At 35.3% G+C, this 21,345-nt stretch overlaps 2 protein-coding genes and 1 pseudogene across 2 annotated transcripts in view; 1 reads left to right on the top strand and 2 right to left on the bottom strand.

Annotated features, from left to right (window-relative positions):
- The window catches only part of LOC107653928 (protein bicaudal C homolog 1-like), an 89,110-nt gene extending 77,928 nt beyond the window's left edge, over positions 1–11,182 (bottom strand). Inside the window, exon 1 of the mRNA XM_016440789.1 lies at positions 10,914–11,182. Coding sequence (XP_016296275.1) covers positions 10,914–11,106 — 193 coding nt within the window. The 5' untranslated portion in view covers positions 11,107–11,182. The remainder of the gene's footprint in view (positions 1–10,913) is intronic.
- Positions 11,105–18,257, top strand: LOC107653927 (DNA-directed RNA polymerase III subunit RPC4-like; annotated as a pseudogene).
- A 579-nt stretch (positions 18,258–18,836) lies between these two features.
- The window catches only part of LOC107653958 (transcription factor A, mitochondrial-like), a 4,139-nt gene continuing 1,630 nt past the window's right edge, over positions 18,837–21,345 (bottom strand). The window contains exons 4-7 of the mRNA XM_016440815.1: positions 20,708–20,857; positions 20,467–20,562; positions 19,949–20,005; positions 18,837–19,161 (exon numbers count right to left, since the gene is read on the bottom strand). Coding sequence (XP_016296301.1) covers positions 18,919–19,161; positions 19,949–20,005; positions 20,467–20,562; positions 20,708–20,857 — 546 coding nt within the window. The 3' untranslated portion in view covers positions 18,837–18,918. The remainder of the gene's footprint in view (positions 19,162–19,948; positions 20,006–20,466; positions 20,563–20,707; positions 20,858–21,345) is intronic.

The following is a 21,345-nucleotide window of genomic DNA, read 5'->3' as shown; positions in this document are numbered from 1 at the left end:
CTTGCCCTTTTCATAATTTAAATTTTTTGTGCCATTACTAAATTGTTAATTGTTTCCATTTGATTCCCATAATATTCTGTTGGGTGATGCATAACAATCCTCTATAGGCTAAACTTATATGTAAATGAGTTACAGTTTATCAGTATAAGCATGGGTATATTGTATTATATATCAGTATATTGTTCTTAAGGGCGGCTAGATGACATAGAAATTTAACAATAGGACAAATGCACAATTTAAAAAATCCCTATTATCTAATAACTTTTTTAAATTAAATACATTCACTGGACAAAGCAATGTTATGGATTATGGACACATATTTTAGCCAGAAACAATTATTAAAATGCCTTGATGGATTTGTATCTTACAAACACATGGTTTTCGCTTCACAAGATGTTAATTGTTGGACTGGAGATTACTTGTGGATTTCTGTGATGTTTTTATCAGCTGTTTGGACTCTCATTCTGACGGCACCCATTCACTGCAGAGGATCCATCAGTGAGCAAGTAATGCAATGCTACATTTCTTTAAATCTGTTCTGATGAAGAAACAAACTCATCTACATCTTAGATGGCCTGAGGGTGAGTACATTTTCAGCTAATTTTCATTTTTGAGTGGACTTTTTTTAACAATGAGTCAGTAAAAATTTGCCTTTTTTATTACAACTCTACACTATATTCTCCACATAAACCATGATCATTTATTATCATGTCAGTTTTCAGGAGTGCTCATTAATTAAAATGAATGGGAATCCTAACGGACAGCTCCAGGTATAATATGTCTATAATATGCCTCCTTGCTAAGCTTCTGTCTTAAGTAGATTCTTGAATAGAAAAAATACTGTGGTTTAATCCTGCTCTGTCACAACTCTTAACATTATTACATATTATTAGCACTCCTGAGCTTACTTAAGGCAGTGGAATCTTAATGGTCAAAGTTCTAGCCTGCAAAAACAAGGGTTATAAGTTCAATTACAGGTGGTGTTACGCATGAACTGAGAATTAATGAGATCCCATTCAGTTGCGCTTGAATAAAATAAAAGACTCTATCTTTTATTTGCGTACTTTAAATTGCTTATAATGGAAAACGTATCTATTAAATATGTTCAATGGACCTCTGCGGGAACAACGGCCCGCTGTCGCCTGGAAACCACCAAACAATCGCACAGATGTGTGATGCTGCCGGGTCCAAGGCTCCAACTGGATTTGCTGACCTCATAACTGTTGGCTAAAATATCATGATCTTTCAAACTGATGTCATGGAAATGTTGCATAATGCAAACAGCAGAATACTGATGGTCTGATGGTTTTTGCATGCATTAACAGTTGCAAGTTAAACGCATCACAGATTACAAACATTTTAAAGCCTCTAGAGACCATATTACATTGCGTTAGCAACCATGAGCACAGAGGTTTGTAACATTTAATGACGTACAATGACGCAATTTGCCCAAAAGCATTTCATATCTAGCAATGCACAGATGACTAAACAATAAAATAATTCTTATCCCTATAGATGCAGGAGGAAATATCAGATCCTGCAATTATTGGTGCTTCATCAAATGAAATAAAAGACACTGAAGTCCAAGATTCTCAATTCACGACCACTCGATTAAAAATATATAATAATAATAATATAAATAATAATAATAATAATACATGCACACATACACTTTTTTGTGACTTACGAAGGTAAAGTATTTTTGTTTTAAAATATAAAATTGTATTTCACAAAATTTTGTCTGCCAAATGAAAGTCAGTGCGGTGTAACCAACATAATGGAAGCCAAGTTATTGGACTCTTCTAGACCCTCGTGACTGTATTTCAAGATCAGTAAGGTTTTTATTAGTGTCTTTTAATATCAGATATTTTTAACTTTTTAAAATGTGGCAAAGTAGGTTTGGGTTTTCAGATATCTGGTGGAATAACTCCTCAAAATATTAATAATTAGTAAAAAATACTTTTAACTTTAAATATATATATTTAAATAATAGTTTGAAAATAATTAAAAACACGCATTTACATAAAAATACTTATGACATTCAGTCAAGGTACAAGGAAGATACCTTTTATCACTTTTAATTGGTTGCACCATTTGACATTTTTTGAGTAATTGGGCCTTATCTATGTTAAGCATCAAATTTGAAGTAACAATGAGCAATTAAATCAAACCTATTATTAAAAATGGAATAAACATTTCCCCAAAAAAGTATGAAACCAACATGAATAGACTACAAAGATTAGCCTTCCATGAACTTGGCCGGCACATACTGAGTTTTGCAAGATTTTTCCTTTAATCAACTCGGATATCCTTTGTCTCTGACCCGTAAAAAGAGTTAACGGAAACCATTAAAAATGATAAACAAAACTTGCAGTTTGTCTGCAGATTGTGGCACATTGTTCACATGTCCCAGCTGAGTGTGAGTCAGTCTGGAAGAATGCACGCTTTCTCCAGATTATCTGTGGATGGAGGGTACATACCATAAACCTACGCACTATCCACCAAAAGCTGGACTCAGCAGTGTATTGAGAAACCATTATCGGCAGCTGCCTTTCTTGGCTCTGTTTACTGGGATAATGACCCAGCAATAGGAGTGGTCAATTTAAGAGTCTCCCATTTAAAACCAGACATACTGGAGATTATCTGCTTTTGGGCCATATAATAAATAATTGTAAGTGTAAAATGTACATGTAAAATGTAATGTTTACAATTCATCTATTTTCTAAATGCATGTTTTAGATCTTACTGTGAAGGATTTATCTATGCATATGTGTCATTTAGAGGGTTTTCACACTGGCAGTTTAGTTCGAAACAGGGCGTGGTTTGCATGAAAAAATATTCATGTGAAATCTGTCATGTGGACCCGGAAGCACACCGGAGTACCGAACCCGAGACTACCTGAAGGAGATGGTCTGAGTTCGGTTGCAGTGGAACTATGGCACGGTTCGAGTGAATGTGAAAGCAACTCGGACTCGGGTACACACTTGGTCAGAAGGTAAAGTAATCTGCGCAGGCATTTTAGCTTATGATGACGTCATTAGTTCAACAAAACACATGTAAGGGATGACAGTGGTTATGATTTACTTTGGATATGAGCAAGAGTTAGCATTCAGTGTAATGCTGTTACACTGCGTATAGTGAGAGCAATCAGAGTGGCAAATGAATGGCTCACAATCAGCTGTCTCCTCAGAACAGTCAGTTTGCAAGCCTTCATGCGACACACATACAGTAAACGCATGTGCTGTTCACTTTGCCACACATAATAACACCAAATCAATTAAAAAACACAATATATTCACCAACGTTCTTTTCTATCATGCGCTGTGCACGTTTGTGATGACATAAGATGAACACAAAAGCACCAGGGTCCGGAAGAATCAAGTGAGTATGAAACCAGACCAACGCCGCTGTGGGTGGGGGAGGGTTGGGGATGTTTGGGGTTAGGTGGGTGCCAGGAACAATCGCACTTAAGCTTGGACTGCAGCAAACGTGCCCAACGTAAAAGGCCCCTTAGACTACCTATTTAAAAAAAGAAAATGTTTAAAACAGACTTCTTTCCAACGACGCATGCAGGACATCTCCAATCATTTTGTTTGCTTAAACTCTGCCCCTTTTGTATAATTGACTGTAAACTCGCATTCGAATCCACCTCCATTCAGTCAACAACTAATGGATAGTCTTGTGTAGCCAGACCTTCAGACTGATGGCAGAAAGTCTGGGAACCTTGGCCGCTTTTGTGCCACATCATGTTTAGGGACGTGGAAATGTCCCTGCAATAATAGACCGGTGTGTAAAACTCTTGGACATATTTTTAAAAGTTTACGTTGCGAACTTTACATATTTCACATACTTTTGAAAATCCAGTGTTTAGCTGATCCTGATAAACGCTCAATAGCCCCGTTCACACAGTAATACCAGTAAATTGCCATAAAATTACCAGAACAACTTTTTGTAAATACAAAAATGTGCTATTCACACAGGCAACGATGTTCTGTCTTTTTACCGGTAAAACACCATTCACACATTGGTTTTAAATTACCAGTAAATTTTGTGAGATCATTAACCAGAAAGGACCTCTAAATGGCTGTACCTTCCGGTGGTGTATGGAGGGTCAGTGGTCAGTGTTTTTGTTGATGTTTTCATTTTTGTGTCAAATGTTCACATTCATGCAGCGCTTTTGGCCCAGAGACATTATTCGGCTTCAAACCGAACTACACCGCACAGAGTAAATGCGTCATCTGCATCAGAATGTTATGATTGGCCCAGAGCCATTGAATTTTGAATTTCAACGACTCTGGATTGGCCCGGAAAAGACGTCTTATGTCACCGTGTTCTGAACTCGTATGTGCTCAAGATCTTCATTCTGCCTTCACACACAGCATCATTCCGGCAATTTACTGGTAATGTTACAACTTCTCATACCGGTAAATTGCCAGAACGAATTTACCGGTATTTTTGAAAAGGTCCGGTTCACACATGATCTCTTAATGGTAATTTACCGATAATTTACCAGTAAAGTCTGTATGTGTGAAAGGGGATATTGTCACAGTTGTAAACACGAGAACTTTCTTCTTCCATGAGGGGGTTTCGCATCACGACATCTTTGTTTTGAGGCGGAACACTAAAGAACGTGACACACACGGAAATCCTGTATAATTCAACCAATCAGATGATGACTTCAAAACTCCCGAAGTGTTTCCAATTTTGTGTGCCATATGTACAGTATTAGATGTTCAGCCAATGGTCCGTGGGCGTGACGTCTGAGGCTGAGACTAACTGATGGATAGAACCAAGCCCCCGCCCTACATTTTTTTTTCTTTACGACAACCAGATTCACTTGGATGTATGTAAAAATATAGATCTGTCACTTCAAAAACGGTCACACTGTCTTCTTGTAGTTTTTTAAACGAATTTTAGCCTTTAAATCAGATTTTTTTCTACATTTTGATAACACTGACATTTTTACTTTGATGCTAAATAAATTGAATTCAAATATGAAAAATAGCACAAATAATAAAAACTACATGAATATTAAAGTAGAAATTAAAACTATCTCCCACTGCATGTCTAAATATAAACATACTGGATGTTTAATGTAATTTCCCGTCAGAAAAAAAAAGTGCCACGTCATTGACCCTGCAGGAAGCTTAAATGTTGCTTTAAGCCAATATCTGGGAAACCACAGCCAGTAGGCATGCAGAAATAATTCATCCTATAACTTACGCCTTAAACTGTGCGATTTTTAAGCACACTATGTGTATTAAAATTAAAATGCCAATGACATTACTCATTCTGCCGAGAAACTCTTGGGTGGATTCTACAAAATTGTTTTAAATGAACTGAGAGGATCACCTAAACACAAACTAGGAAATGTAATTACTGATTATTTTTGTATATAATGCCAATGCATAAAATAATTTTTTGTCTCCTCAACATAACAGGCATGCCTATAAACTAAATGTGACAATCCAAGATGTACCCCATAGTAGTTTTTGAGTTGAGTTAGTAGCTGTAGTGTAATGGCTCGTTCTTTTCCTTGTCATAACAAAGTCTCTGGTCCCCGCCAGCATTTTTTAAAAACAGAGACTCTCCAACAGCTGCAGTGAATTATACGCTGTGAGCACTGGGACTCTTCGGCCCACCACCTCTCAAGGGTCTCTCAGACCCGAACAACACAAGCCAGGGTTTCCTGAATGGTCCCAATATACTTGATTCAACCACCTTTTACAGACTGATTTCCATTCTTTCCAACATTTATTGGCCTTTTGCATTGTATTAGGCTTGCTACGTGCCAGCTGAGTTGCTTTGTCTGTCCGATGTGCTTAAAACGCCATACCGCTATGAACTCAAGATCAAGGCCACAAGCGATTGACCTCAGTAGTAGTTCTCTTGGGGAAAATGCCACGTTTACCCTCTGAAAGCTAAAGAGAACAGTGTTTCCCTAGGCCTCCATCCAGAGGACAGTTAGCCCCAAGCACATTCCTCACCGGACTCACTTCCTGTCTCTATACTTTCATCCAACAGACAACAAAAAGATGAACTTTTTAACCAGGCCTGAGCCAAGCATGCGCACAAACATATCCAGAACACAGCTAGCCAAAGTACACTTAACACACAAGCAGTTTCAGAATGTACTCTTTATATTTCCATAAATAGAAGGCCATTTTAATGTCTCAGTTTACTAGGAATTTAGTAAGCAAGGATACATAGTAAATAAATGATAATCCTAGTAAACAGACGTCTTTAAAATGGGAAAAATAACTCTAAAGCCAAACCCAAAAGCTAATGTCTTGGTGAAACAGTTGACCTAAAATTCCCACATTATAAACACGCTATAAAAACTGAAGTGTTTTACAAAATCACCAGGCAGCAACAATGTTTTATTTGGGCTCCCCAGAATGGATCAGTCCCATCTGTGATAAGAGGTGTGCTTGTTAAACAAGGCATTTGATCCCTTCCTGTTTGGACTCTCAAACAGACTGCTAGTTCACTTCGGTGCCCGAGTCTGACTTACACTGATCAAAGACGTAAGAGATGATGCCAACCCCGTTGACTCTGTGAGCTGTCATGTAAACTTTTTTGGGAATTTCTTTTGCAAGGGTACTTTTGCAAATCTCTAGCCAAGGTTTGGGAAGAGAAACCGTTTCCATCTCATCTAAGACACGTGATGCAAAACAATCTGAGCTTTGGAAATTTGGAAAAACCCAAAGTCCTTGATGTAGACTGGACAGAGAGAACTACTCCTTTATTGTGCAAACTCTATCTACAAAGTCAAGAAATTGTAATAATAAACAATCTCCAAAATACGCAGTCAGTGACTGCTAAACACTTATCTTGACCCATGAAGAGGGCTTTCAGCATCACCACTGCATTCCTACAGTATAGCGTGAACAACTGGGTTGACTGCTCCCAAATCTGAATCCATCTCGCTTGTTTCCATGAGTCTCTTTGCCATTTGGTCTCAGAGAAAATAAAGCAGCATGTAACAAGAATAAGCCAAAAAATCTTTTGTATAAAGAAGGAATTAGTTCAGTTGTAGCTACTATTTATCTTTACCAATGACTAATTGATTTATATATTTTTAATATTAATGGACCTATAATTAAAAAACAGAAACTTGCATCCTAAATTGCAACAAAATTATTATGTATACAGTATGCACCAATTCTAAAATTCTGTCCCATACCAATATACCTATCAATAATTATTTTCATGTTATAGCTGATAAGTGATATTAAAATTCGCTACTATTTTGTCTGAATAAAATAATAAAAATAATAAAACTCTAAACAAAAACTAAAAATAATTGATGTGTTTAATGATTAACTTGTGAGCTTTAGAAGGCAATTAAAATATAAATATTTGAGAAATGATCATGCATAATTAAATATTGAATGTAATATGTATATACATTTACATTTAGCAGACGCTTATCCAAAGCGACTTACAAATGAGGAAGCAATCAAAATCAACAAAAGAGCAATGATATGCAAGTGCTATAACAAGTCTCAGTTAGCTTAACGCAGTACATGTAGCAAGGTTTTTTTTTTTATTATATAATAAATAAAAAGAAAACAGATAGAATAGAAAAAGAATAGAGCAAGCTAGAGGCTTTTTTTGCTTTTGATATATATTCATGCATTTCTAATAATTATGATGACCACACTGGGAAATGATGATGCATTGAAATGCTGCTTATATGTAGGTAGCTCACTAGATTTTCAACAGACTGTATAGACTGTACATTATATGGGTGCTGATCCTCAGGAACATAAGCATGTATATCATTTGGACACTGGTGCGGTGAACATAAGATTAAACAGACACAGCTCACAATTCATCTTGGTATGAACACATTCCTTCTCGACATAATAGAGAAAACTATTTCAGGCCTCCTTTATGTGATTCATTACTGATTTTAGAGAATTCCATAATGACAGTGAGCCATTCCTCCACATGAGCTAGCTAGTGCTATAACAAGTCTCAGTTAGCTTAACGCAGTACATGTAGCAAGGTTTTTTTTTTTATTATATAATAAATAAAAAGAAAACAGATAGAATAGAAAAAGAATAGAGCAAGCTAGAGGCTTTTTTTGCTTTTGATATATATTCATGCATTTCTAATAATTATGATGACCACACTGGGAAATGATGATGCATTGAAATGCTGCTTATATGTAGGTAGCTCACTAGATTTTCAACAGACTGTATATTGCACTATATGGGTGCTGATCCTCAGGAACATAAGCATGTATATCATTTGGACACTGGTGCGGTGAACATAAGATTAAACAGACACAGCTCACAATTCATCTTGGTATGAACACATTCCTTCTCGACATAATAGAGAAAACTATTTCAGGCCTCCTTTATGTGATTCATTACTGATTTTAGAGAATTCCATAATGACAGTGAGCCATTCCTCCACATGAGCTAGCTAAAATAGTTATACAATGAAATAATTAATAGTTGTTCCCATCCAAGAGGTATAATAAGCTTCATAAAAGCAGTCTTGAATGTTGCTTAACTGTTCTTGTTATATCTGATGCACTAAGTGCTTTTGGAGCGAACGCCTGTGATGTTAACATTTCTGAAAACAAGACGGTGAGCAGTTCTCTCCAGTCACCTGCAACTTTAAAATATGTGAAAATTGCTCTTATGATTAACAACTTTTGAGTCCTTCTTTAAAAAAACAACAACAACAACACAATCTTGTAACAGCTGCCAATGAAGTATGCATCCATTGACGAAATTGTACAATATGACATAATAGAATGTCTATTCAAAGAAAAAAAAAAAATCATTTTTTCCCCCCTCACAATAAAAGTGCTTTCTACTTCTATGGATCACAGAATGGTTGGTTTGGATATGTAACACAAGGTTTGTAATTCTACACTGTAAAAAATGACTGTGAATTTAACCGTAAAAGACTAAAAATGCTACAGTAAAAACCTGTTAAATGGTTAACGGTAAATTCCCCCACCAATACGGTGAAAAACTGTATTAGACATTACATGTATTGGACATTAATTTTACGGTAGTATACCGTTTTTGGAAGTGAAAAAGACCGTATAATTTACAGTGAATAACCGTAAATTGACATTCCCAGAATTCCCTGCATTACATTTAAAATTTGATGTTTTTTTGTTGAAATAACTATGTTTCTTAGTTTTTTCTTATCAGTTTTGTATATTAGGGTTGTGTTACACCTAATGTTGTTAAATTAATGTTTATTGCATTATTTCAGTTTCATGTGAGTTACCATGATGAAGTTTAGTGTTTGTATGAATGTGCATCTTCTGTATATGTTATTATTTAAAAGCTGCTTGTGATGGGCTTTGGTTCATCATGTGACTTTCTCATCACCACCTGCTTTTGGTGGTTATCAGTGTATTACAAAGGTGCAAAACAGATTTCAGTACTTCAATAGGTTGGTATATTAACATTATATCAGTTAATGAAAATACGGTATTTAACTGTAAATTTAAGTTAAAACCTAAAACGTTGCTACCGTATTCTTTATGGTAAAATTCCGGCAACCACAGCTGCCGGTTTTGTACCGTAAATTTTACGGATTTTTTTTTACAGTGTAGTTTTTACTGATCTTATATCGAATTGAGTGATGCTGAATTCCTATCATTTCGTTTGGAAAATATATCTCATAATTTACACAAGCTTCTCTGTGCGTCTTCTAGGAAAATCCCAATCCTAATAGCATTCCTTCAGCAAGTAGGTTGATCAAATACACTCTAAAACCGAGGATTGCTGTGGTGAACTGAACTTAGAGACTTTGTGAGTGTAGGATGATGACGATGATGTCCCTGTCTGAAGTCACTCAGAGCCATGAACAACATGGAAAGCATGACCCGACATGGACAAAGTATTAAAGCTGAGAGCTTCAAAGCGTTTTACCATCCCTACAGAGCCGGGAGAATGAGAAGTCCTTGTCAATTTGTATCAACTGCTTGATAAATTCACTAGTTGAAAAACAAAACGACAACAGATTAAAAAGTGGCATTTATAAATGATTTGTGTCTCTACTTTAAACCAATACAACATTTTCTTTGCTCAGTCCTAACTCTACTAAGTGAAACCCACATGCAGTCAGAATCATAAGCCAAAAATGTGATAACTCATTTTCCAAAAATTGAATTTAACTTCATCTTCCACTCTTCTAATGCAGCTGATCACAGTGTCGCTTGTTTTAAAATGACTTCAACAAATTGAGGAAAACACAACATTCAAGGCTAATGTCAAAAGCAGAAATGCGTTAACACTGCTCCCTATTGGTTGAGTTGGTCACTACACACATACTGTGAAAGAATACAGTACAGTTCTCTTTCTTACATCAAAACAAAATTGGGATTTTACACTAAACACCTGAATATCAGAAAAACTAAATAAAAAGCATATATTCAATAATGTTGTGGAAAAGGTAGTTATTTTCCAGGCGTACATTAAAAATCAGAAAAACTATACAACCAATAATTTGAACAATCAATCCTTAAATATGTTTAAATGACAGGTAGTTATATCCATTTCCAAACTATACAAACTTTCTTCAAAACAATTGGAAGCTATGTATGTAAACTGAACAATGGAGCCTCAACTACTGGCTTTTCTAAATCTGGTCCGCTGGATTATTTCATATAATTTTCGTTTTATTTAAACTAATGTTTCTGAAAACAAAATGGGCATGGAAGCGAGAATCACACAGGAGTTGAACAAAGGAAAAGAGAAACATAACTGGATCTGCAGATGCTGGAAGCAATGCATTACAGTGTTTGTTCAGTTAAATATAACAATGATTAACAGCAATTGTGCATTTTTATTTGCAGAGTGTTTGTTTGTTTCTTTCAAACTCTTTAAACTCTCTCAAATTGGTGATAGTTGTCATGGAAACAACAGTTTTACCTAATAGCATGATCTCCAGTTTTTTCCGGTCCACTCGAAACCTCTCCTCGGTCCACTCGGGGTCCGGAGGCGCCGTGGGTCCGCTGGAGTCATCCTCAGACACGGGCAGAGGGGAATCCGCGCTGCGCTCGCTGTTGGAGCCCGGATCGGACTGCTGTAAGTATCCGCTTAAGGGTTCACACTGAGCGGCCATGACTTCACAGAGCACCGCTGACTCTCCGCAGCCGTCAGATCAGATCATTCCCGCGGAGAGTGAGCGCCAGTCATCGCGGCCACGGGCTCTGTGTGACTTGACGCTACATTGACCGGAGGACTATAAAGTGAGGGCAGGCAAAAGCAGAGCGCCGCCCTTTGTTCAATATGAGCCAGAGGAAGGGTGGATGGAAGGGGTCTGTCTTCTAAACACCATTTTTGGCCCGTTAGGAGTCAGCATATGATGCCCCCAAATTTGCAAGTCTATGTCTAGATAAGCAGCTCACGTTTTGAGTTTTGAGACACCATGCAAGGGTACTGTTTACAAATACTTCATGCCACTGTTTACAAATACGTCATGCCTCGTTTTAATTTTTTTTTTTATATAACTATTTTTTTTACACGTTTACATTTTAATGTTCATGTTTGGTTATTATCGTTATATTTGTATTTTTATTATAATAGAAACGTCCTATTATTGTAGCCTAATACTGGAGAAGTTTTTTTTTTTATTTAAGTTGTACCATGAGAACACAGAATTACTCAAGCATGATTTATCTGATGAGTGGTGATTTATAATAGTATTAATATTATAAATAGTATAATATTTATAATAGTATTAATATTAATAAAAGTATTAATACATATTTTAATAATAAGACAGTAAGTATGTGTCACGGGTGCACTGCTGAGCGGACTGAGGAGCAAGGAATGAAGAGAGACGAGGAGTAGGGGAGCAAGACACACACAAAACACGGAACAAAGTCTGACAGTATGTGTGTGTATACACACTATTATGTTTTAAATACTATATAATTTTATAATGTAAATGCATTAAAATGATTTCATGATAAAATAACAACAAATATAAACAATATAATATAAATATATAATATAATATAAAATAACATAAAATAGTTAATTACATTCGTTATAATAAACAATAGATATAAAATACAATTTACAGTCTAATAAGACTTATTTAAATTATGACACCATACAAGAAACCACATAAGACCAAGTAAGATAAGTATAAATATAGACTATCATATTTGTATTTTTTTACAATATAGCCTGTATGCAGTATTACAATATAATATAATATAATATAATATAATATAAATTATTTTGTGACTTTTTTGGTAAATCCGGATCACGTGACCCATGATGCTTCTGCAAAGATGTAGGAATTTAACAGAAATTACTTAAGGTGTTTATTCAACTACGTACGGTCTTTAATTTCAGTTATATGTATTTAAGACAGCCATATTTCCATCATCATTCCACGCATTTCCAAATCCGATGGTGCAAACGGCATAAACTAGTATTAAAGTCTGTATCTTGAGCTGTAATCTCAGTGAGCGCGCAGCAATTGTGTTTGAATGAGCGTCTGTTTTAACACGCATAACTCTCCGAGGCTCTTTTTGCCATTGTATCAGTCTGAGAAATCACGTAAGATGCCCCAAACAAATGTCTTGGTTGGCAATTAATTCGAGTCGGTGTTCTCAGTAAGTGTTTCTGGGTTTTGGCAGGATGTGTGAACATGGAGATGGGGATGCAGAAGCGAGCTCATCTGCCACTCTCAGACCATCGTTTGTTCTGGGTAGAGCACTGCCAGGCCGAATATCACTGAATCCACCCCCACAAGGCAGACTGACCTCTCTGCGCTCCAGAGATCTGACCCTGGGTGGATATAAAAAGGTTGCACTTTCTAATGTCAGTGGTTCAATATCAAACACTCTCAACTTTGTTTAAAACACCAAAGATATTAGAAGTCAAGTCAGTATTATTTTCCACAATACTTCTTTTTTTTTAAAGCAGCTTTATAGAAAATAAAATCGATTTAATTGTAATATTTACAGTATAGTATAGGCTGTCTGACAGATAATAATAACATGTTAAGATATAAACAATCAAGCAGTTGAGATTTTCTGTATAGTAGTGCTTTTCTGTATTTTATGCATCATCTGAAAGCTGAATAAATAAGCTTTACATTGATGCATGGTTGCACAGTGTATACTTACTGTATATATCCAACGTTATATATAGAGCTGTGCAATAATACTTTAAATTTTGCATATTCAATTTATTATTTTTCCCCCTACAGAAAACCTTTGTACCAAATGTTCACTCTTTCGCAAAACTAAAGATAAGTATTTTATACCTCATCCTAAACAACACATTCACATTCCATTAACATTTTAAATTAAATATACAAACACATTATTTAATCAGTTCACTGAAACATAAATAATTCAAACCCTTTTTCTTTTCAAGTTTAAATACCAGAGATTAATTTCAGACTAACACATCTTCAGCGCTTATCTGAAAAAAATACAACTAGGTGGCTTTGTCATATAAATCACTTGTTTTCTGGAGGTTACAGAAGGAGACGCACACTTTGCGTGATCATTTGGGCGGCGTTATGCAAATCTTCCCACATAGTTAGGTAGGCATGTGGGGGCGTGTTAGAACAAGCCGTTTTAGGTAGGTGTGGCTGACTCTTAACTTTTATAAAGAATATCTCTTTGGATTTGAGACTTTAGTCTTTGCAACTTTACAGATCTTCTTTATGCACCAAGAGCTTGTAACACTCCAAAGAGAAAGGAAAAATTGAAATTTCATCATATGACCCCTTTAAGATATTATGTACAATGTGTTACGTTTAAGTTAGTATTATGCCATGACTTTCAGTTGAACTCCTCAGTTTAACTGGTTAGGAATGGGCGATATGTTTTAACCCTGTCATTTACATGCATCCTTTAACCGTGAGAGTGATCCATTTTTATCTACATACATACAGTACACTTATGACTTAAACTTAATGACTTATCTAGTGAAATAATAAAAGTTGGATATATAGTATGTCCAAATTTTCCTGCATACACAGCATACTCATGTAAAGCAATCTATACTATATAGCAAATCACAACTACTTGGTAGTTTATAATGTCACAAAATGTGAACTATTTTATTGCACAGCTCTGTATATGAAGTTAGATATATAAGTATATTTGCATACATACAGTACAGTATACTTGCGTAGCGTGATTTATAAATTATAACAAGTCTCAAAAGCTTGATTTTTATATCAAACTACTGTACATTATCACCCAGCCCTAATTTGCCAAATGAAATTATAAGGCATGAAGATATGTGTATTGTGAAAAGTGCTATACAAATCAATAAATTTGCACTTACTGCTGACTCATGGTGGTGCAATGATTAAATATCAAATAAAATTTCATCAAGTCAACATTCGTGTGCCTGTTTTTGATCTCGCAGGTAATTGGAGCGTCTCTAACCTGAGTGATTGTGATCCTGCACTCGTCACAAAATGCATTAAAAAGGAAAAGAGCAACGCAGAGGATGATGATAATGAAATTTTACAAAAACTCCAATGAGATGATGTACGTCTCAATGACCCTTTATCATGTGACAAATTTCACAAAGTCTTGAAAGTTAATCAGTAGCATTTTAATGCTTTTTTCCTGGTTTAATTGAGCAGTTTTTGGATGATCCTGGATTAAAAAATGATCCCAAGCAAAGACCAATCAGACTTCCACTCTATCAGTCATGCAACTTCCTGTCAACAGATGCAGCTAGTTCATGTAAGTTACAGTTTATGCTAACAGTAATTTTTATTTAGCTTGTTTTGTTGCTAGTTTTTGTTGTTTACATTAAACAAGTAACTAAATCCAAGGCATTTTTGCAGTTATAGAAGAGACAGCATCTGATAATGCACTGAAATCAGCCAAAGCTGAGCAGAAATACCCTGTGCCAGTGAGGGGCACGTCTTCATGTCCGCAGCAGTCAACGGTTGGAGAACTGTTCCAACAGCTGACTGTTTCGGATAAGGAAGAACTACTGTTTATTCAACTTCCTGATACCATACCTGGTCAACCTAAACCCCCGAGCCCAGAGAAACCCAGAAAGGAAGGCAAGACCCTAGATAAGCGCTCATCAAAAATTAAAGCTCTGGTAAGTTTATATTCCATACTATGCCTTAAAAATATCATATATTTACTGTATTGTGATATATTTTTTTTTACCCTAAAGGTCCTTGCACACTGAGTCCAAAATTTTCGTATGTGTTTTTTCATATTCGTCATCCTTTCCTATCAAAATGCTTGCTACGGATGTGAAAACGCAGAAAATCGAACCTGATCCGGATTTTTTTTTTATGACGGACGAAAGTTTCGGATAGGGATGCACGATATTGGAATTTTGACGATATCCGATATGCCGATATTTTTCAACTCATTTTGGCCGATAGCCGATGCTGATATATTTCTTTTTGTTTGGAAACAACACCAAGTCTCTCCTGTGCGGAAATGTTAAATATAATTATTTTTAATTTGTTCGAATTAAATAATAATGAAGTTCTTTTATAATGACAGTACATTGAAAGCTTTGAAAATAATTATAAATCAGCTATATATCAATCGCTCCATTTTTGATTAAATTTTTTTCAGAAAGATGCCAGTGGTAACCTTAAAATATTATTTTAAGATTTAGCATTTGTAGATGGTCTAAGGCAAGAATTGTATACATTTTCAAAATCTTTTAGAGCTCATGATTCTTTTTAAAAAACAAACATATTACACATTAATGAATAAATCTGTATATATAAAATGATTTAATTTACAAGCGTCATGTTACAAAGCTATAGCTTCTGACCTTTGCATTAAAACATACTCATGATTTTATGACATTAATACTGCCTTATTTATTCAGAAACACAAGTTTCTTAGTGATATTTGTGTATTTTACCTTCATTTTGTTACAAGTAGGCCAACAGCGCCCCCTATGTAAATACAACGCCTTACTGGACAGGCATTAGAACACATCATCTTGTACATGTATTCTCAAATTAAATGCAGTGATCCAAAACAGTGAATCTAATCATCATTAAGGCAAACGTTTGCTTCAAGAATGACCACACTGCTGACTTGATTAATCGCTAGGACACCCTGAGCACATGTGAGTTAATCCTCTTATCGGCAAGACATATCGGCATAATTTTTCATATCGGGCCGATGCCAATATTTACATTTTAAGCCATTATCGGCTGATTCCAATATCGGTCCGATAATATCGTGCATCCCTAGTTTCGGAGGTAGTGTGTAAATGTGATTGACATGACGTGAGGTCGTATTTATTTTTAACGTTCGAAAATTTCGGATGAGAATTTCGGACTCGGTGTGCAAAGACTTTAAGGGTGAATATTTAACTTTTCATTATTATTAAACAATTTCTTTGCTACTGTACGTACCACAAGTTGTTTTTGCTGCTGAATTTTATAGTATGATTTTATAGTACTCTTATTTAAAAAGATCAAGGAGTTTATTTCCTCATGAAATGACATGAAATGAAATGACCAACCACATTAGTTTATAAACATTTAATATCATCTACAGTGTCCTCTGAAGGATTTTAAAGCTGTTGTGATATCATTCTTCAGGATCAGCCTGATAAAGCCGCTGTACCTGTGCTGTCAGACTTCTCAGAGGGTCTGATTGGAAAACTGCAAATGAGAAAGTCTGGTAAAGTTCTGCTGGTCATGGGAAATGTTACATTAGATGTCTCAGAGGGAGCGGCCTTCTCTTTCCTACAGGTGAGTTAACACGTTGTCATTTTTAATAGATGCAGTGTAGCAAAATAAAAAAATAAAAGCATCAGTTGTTCAAACATATCAGAATAAAAACCAGGCACAACCAAAAATATCTATGACAAGTTTATATTAATAAAAAAAAATCACAATGGAAAGTGGAATCATAATGCAAGAATATGTAAATAGTCTTTTATTCTTCTCTTGTCAGCTTTCATCTAGTTGCAGCATGTCTGTAACAATTATTTGATTGCTATTCTTTTTTTTTCTCCTTTTTTCAACTTTAACGTATAATAGAATAAATGACAACTGGGCCTGCCAATCTCCAAAATGTCAAAAAGCATGTATTATAAAGGTTGTCATACAGCTATATAACACAAATGGTCATATGGGCCACTTTTATGATGCATTTTGTTGTTTTTGCAGCCTTTTTAAACAATGTAATTATAAAACCCCTTTTGTGTTTCATGGAAGAAAGTAAGTCAGAGGGATTTGGGCTTTGTGGTAGCATTCTGGTATGTATATTTTTGCACAGCCCAATATTGAAGTTAACTGGATATGTTTTATTTATTATTAAATAATAGTTCACCCAAAACTGAAAATTTGTTGAAAGTGTACAGGTCATCCAAGATGTAGATGAGCTATTATCTGTATCAGAACTGATTTGAGGAAATTTAGCATTACATCATTTGCTTACCAGTCTCTGCAGTGAATGGGTGCTGTCAGATTGAGAGTCAAAAAGCTGATAAAAACATCACAATAATCCACAAGCAATTCACACCACTCCAGTCCGTCAATTAATGTCTTGTGAAGTGAAAAACTGTTTGTAATAAATCCATTGTTTTTTTTATTTTACTCAATTTAAATCATTATTATTTTGGCCAGAAGTGACAGTTAAAATGTCTTAATGATGGGTTTTATTTTTACAAACACGCAGCTTTTCACTTCACAAGACATTAATTGATGGACTGGAGTCTTGTTGATTACTTTCAGATTATTGTGATATTTTTCAGCTGTTTGGACTGACTGCATCTTGACGGCACCCATTCACTGCCGAGGATCCTTTGGTGAGCAAGTGACGTAATGCTACATTTTCCAAAATCTATTCCGATGAAGAAACAAATGGACTGTAGATCTCATTTACAAGAAGTTTGTTCCATGGGATATAATCATTTTTGTATCTGCAGCAACTAGCCTGTGTGCGGATGTCGGAGGGCCTGACCGGAGACATGATGTGCTTGGAAACATCATACACAAACTGGTGTGTTCACCTGATTTTGACTTTGCTGCAAGAAGCCAAACTGCCATCTGATCCCAGCTCGGCTTCAAAGTCCTGATTTTATCTCACGAGAATATTTAAAACTATATTGTAAATAACTGTTCTTAAATGTAAAAAATGTGAGGTTTTATGCCCTGAGTTGACAATTGCATTATAAGATAATATTCAGCCTAAACCTGAGGCCACTTGATTTGTATTTAAAGGGATAGTTCACCTAAAAATTAAAATTGTCATTTATTCACTTTTCATGTTATAAGAGAGACATTTCATTTTCCCTCCATATAATGTAATTATATGTTAATTTGCCCATTTGGTGATTGAGGAAAAGAGCAGCTCACACATTATTTAAAATATCTGAATTTGTTTTATACAGGATGAAGAAAGTCATACAGATTTGGAGTGTGAGGTCGAGTAAATGACTCATTTTTCACTTTGGGTTGTATTATATCTCTAACCTTAGTCCACTTTTTAAATTTTAAACGTTTTGATGAAGTTGTGTAGCATTCTTTTGTAAATAGCTCCTGTTGCTTTTATAGAAAATGTTAATGTTTATTTTGTAAGTAAAGACATTATACAAACCATGGCATCCTCTTTTAAAGCATGATACACAAACTCATTCTAAGAAGCAAATGGAAACTGATGTCAGTCTTACGTTTCATAGCCAGTCAAGAAACAGAGTTCTTGAGTAGCTTAAAAGCAATACAAGTACTATAAAAACAGTCATAATCAGGACCTAAACTATTGAGTAAATGAAACCAGCAAAAAGGGATGAGACGTCATGAAGGACTCTTCACAGTTTTAAAAGATTCATGCTTTGAGCACTATAAATGCAGCTCTAGTAACGGAAAGCACAGGCTTTTTTATTGAGGACGGTACTGACCTTTGTACAACATGCTCTGTCTAACAGAGTCACATACATCATTTCACTTCTTGGTGCTCTCCACAGTCTTTTTCACTGCTGTTCCAGTCTTCTTTTTTGGTGCTTTTGCCTTTAGCACTCTTACTTTGGATTTCTTCTTTATGTCTTTAGTGGTTTTGGCTTTGATGGCTCTCCTCTCCTTTCTCCGAACAAGGTCTTCCCTTCCGATCTCTATCATGTGCTCCTCCCACGATTTTATTTCGTTCTTGTAACGGACTTTGTCATCCTCTGCCAGCTGAATGTACATCTGAAATTGAAACAGTGACACAAGTCAGATAAAGGATCTGTTGCAAAACATAGCAAGCTTTCAATTGCTTTATAATTTTGTATTGTTTTATATTTATAAGATAACTGAGTAGAATTGCCGCGGTAGCGGTGTTCGGCCATACACGAATGACATTGCTTGACAAACACCAAACAGTTTGTTTGCTCAGTTTATTAAATCGTGGCCATCTTGTAGTGATTGTTGTTAAATCAAAATTGAGAGAATGATTTAGTACATGAACACAATTTAATAAAACGATGAAATGAATGTAGTCGTAAGAATTAATTCTTAATTTGCTACCCTAATAAATATATATTTGTCTGTATGACATGCAGGGCTCCATATCTTGTTCTATGTTTAATGTAAGCGAGTTTGTCAATGTACTGTTTTATTGTTGTTGTGTTTTCCATTAAGAATAATAATGAACCCACCATTTTCAAGCAATCATTTTGTTGAAAGAAAGGGAAAGACGTAAAGACCTACTGTTAAATCCTATGATGCAATCCTGAGTATCACTAACAAATATTTTCTTGTAAAATATGAGGCGTAATATCGACATTGTCACAAGTTTATTAATCGGTGGAAAAATGTCCTCCCCGTAGCATAACTAATTGTAAGTGCTATTAATTATATGATTCACAGAGATACTGCTCGTAGTGTTTTTAAATCAGCCAGTTTATGAGGTGTCTTAGAAGACAGCAGACAGCTCACAGGATGATGGAACAGAGCCGTAGTGTGAGCTACTTTTGATGCTCAAGGCAAAACTCACTTGTTTCTGTGTTGCACTGAAACGCTCCCAGTCGTCTCTCAGAGACTTCATCTTCGTCTGGAAAGAAAAAAAAAGACATTCAAGTTAACCCAATTGTTGCAACCAATAAATATTGTGTTAAATACTTCAATTGCATATTACACAAATGTTTCGTTTTAAAGGGTTAGTTCACCCAAAAATGAAAATTAGGCTGCGTTTTATGAAAGATCAAAGACAATTTTTAATATAACTCCGACTGGATTCGTCTGAAAGAAGAAAGTCATATACACCTAGGATGCCTCGGGGGTGAGTAAAACACAAGCTAATTTTCATTTTTGGGTGAACTAACCCTTTAATGGTCTGTAATATCTTTGGTTAAACTGTGAACTTCAAATACATTATTACACCAGATACAAAAACAAATAATTGAAATTATTTATACAAAATACACTACAGTTAGCTATATTTTAGGTGCAGAAATTTTTGCATACTGTATAAACTCAGAATCTTGAATATGAAGAACTAAAGTCCATTTTCACCTGCATATTAGTTCCTTTTGCCTCCTCAAAGTGCTCCGACATGAAGATGTTGAAGGCGCTCCTGGGACGTTTGGGCTTGCCAAGACTGTTCAGCTCCTACAAGTGAAGTATAATATTCCTTTACTATAAAGGTAATCAAAATACTTAATTTCTGAAGAAGAAATGAAATAATATTTAGTCAGTGTAAAGTGTCTCATTGGTGGGTGAGTATAGTAGTTACATAATGGAAGGCAAAACTCACCTTCTTTCTCCTAATTGCTTTTCTTTTGACCACTTTTTGTCGTTTTTCTACTGCAAGAGCAGCAGTTTGTGCAGGAGTCAGTTGGGCTTTGTATTTCTCCAGAACAAGCTTATATTGCTCCCTGGATGCTGAAGATGCATCCTGAAATGGCTGCGATAAAGGGATGTGAAATAGCTCAAATTAGTGGATGACAGGAATTTTTCAATGGCCAATGTCAATAGCAATAACTAAAGAGCAGGGTGGCCCATATATAACAGTGAAGGAATTGTCTACCCAAAAATAAAATGATAAAATAAAATAATTATATAATTAAAAACATGACATGTGACCCTGGAGCACAAAACCAGTCTTAAGTCGCTGGGGTATATTTGTAGCAATAGCCAACAATACATTTTATGGGTCAAAATTATTGATTTTTCTTTTATGCCAAAAATCATTAGGATATTAAGTAAAGATCATGTTCCATGAAGATATTCTGTAAATTTCCTACTGTAAATATATGAAAACTTAATTTTTGTTTAGTAATATGCATTGCTAAGAACTTCATTTGGACAACTTTAAAGCGATTTTCTCAATATTTAGATTTTTTTGCACCCTCAGATTCCAGATATTCAAATAGTTGTATCTCGACCAAATAT

Source organism: Sinocyclocheilus anshuiensis, unplaced genomic scaffold, assembly GCF_001515605.1.
Source record: "Sinocyclocheilus anshuiensis isolate Anshui unplaced genomic scaffold, SAMN03320099.WGS_v1.1 scaffold454, whole genome shotgun sequence".
Lineage (NCBI taxonomy): Eukaryota > Metazoa > Chordata > Actinopteri > Cypriniformes > Cyprinidae > Sinocyclocheilus > Sinocyclocheilus anshuiensis.
This window is presented reverse-complemented; position numbering and strand designations above follow the sequence as displayed.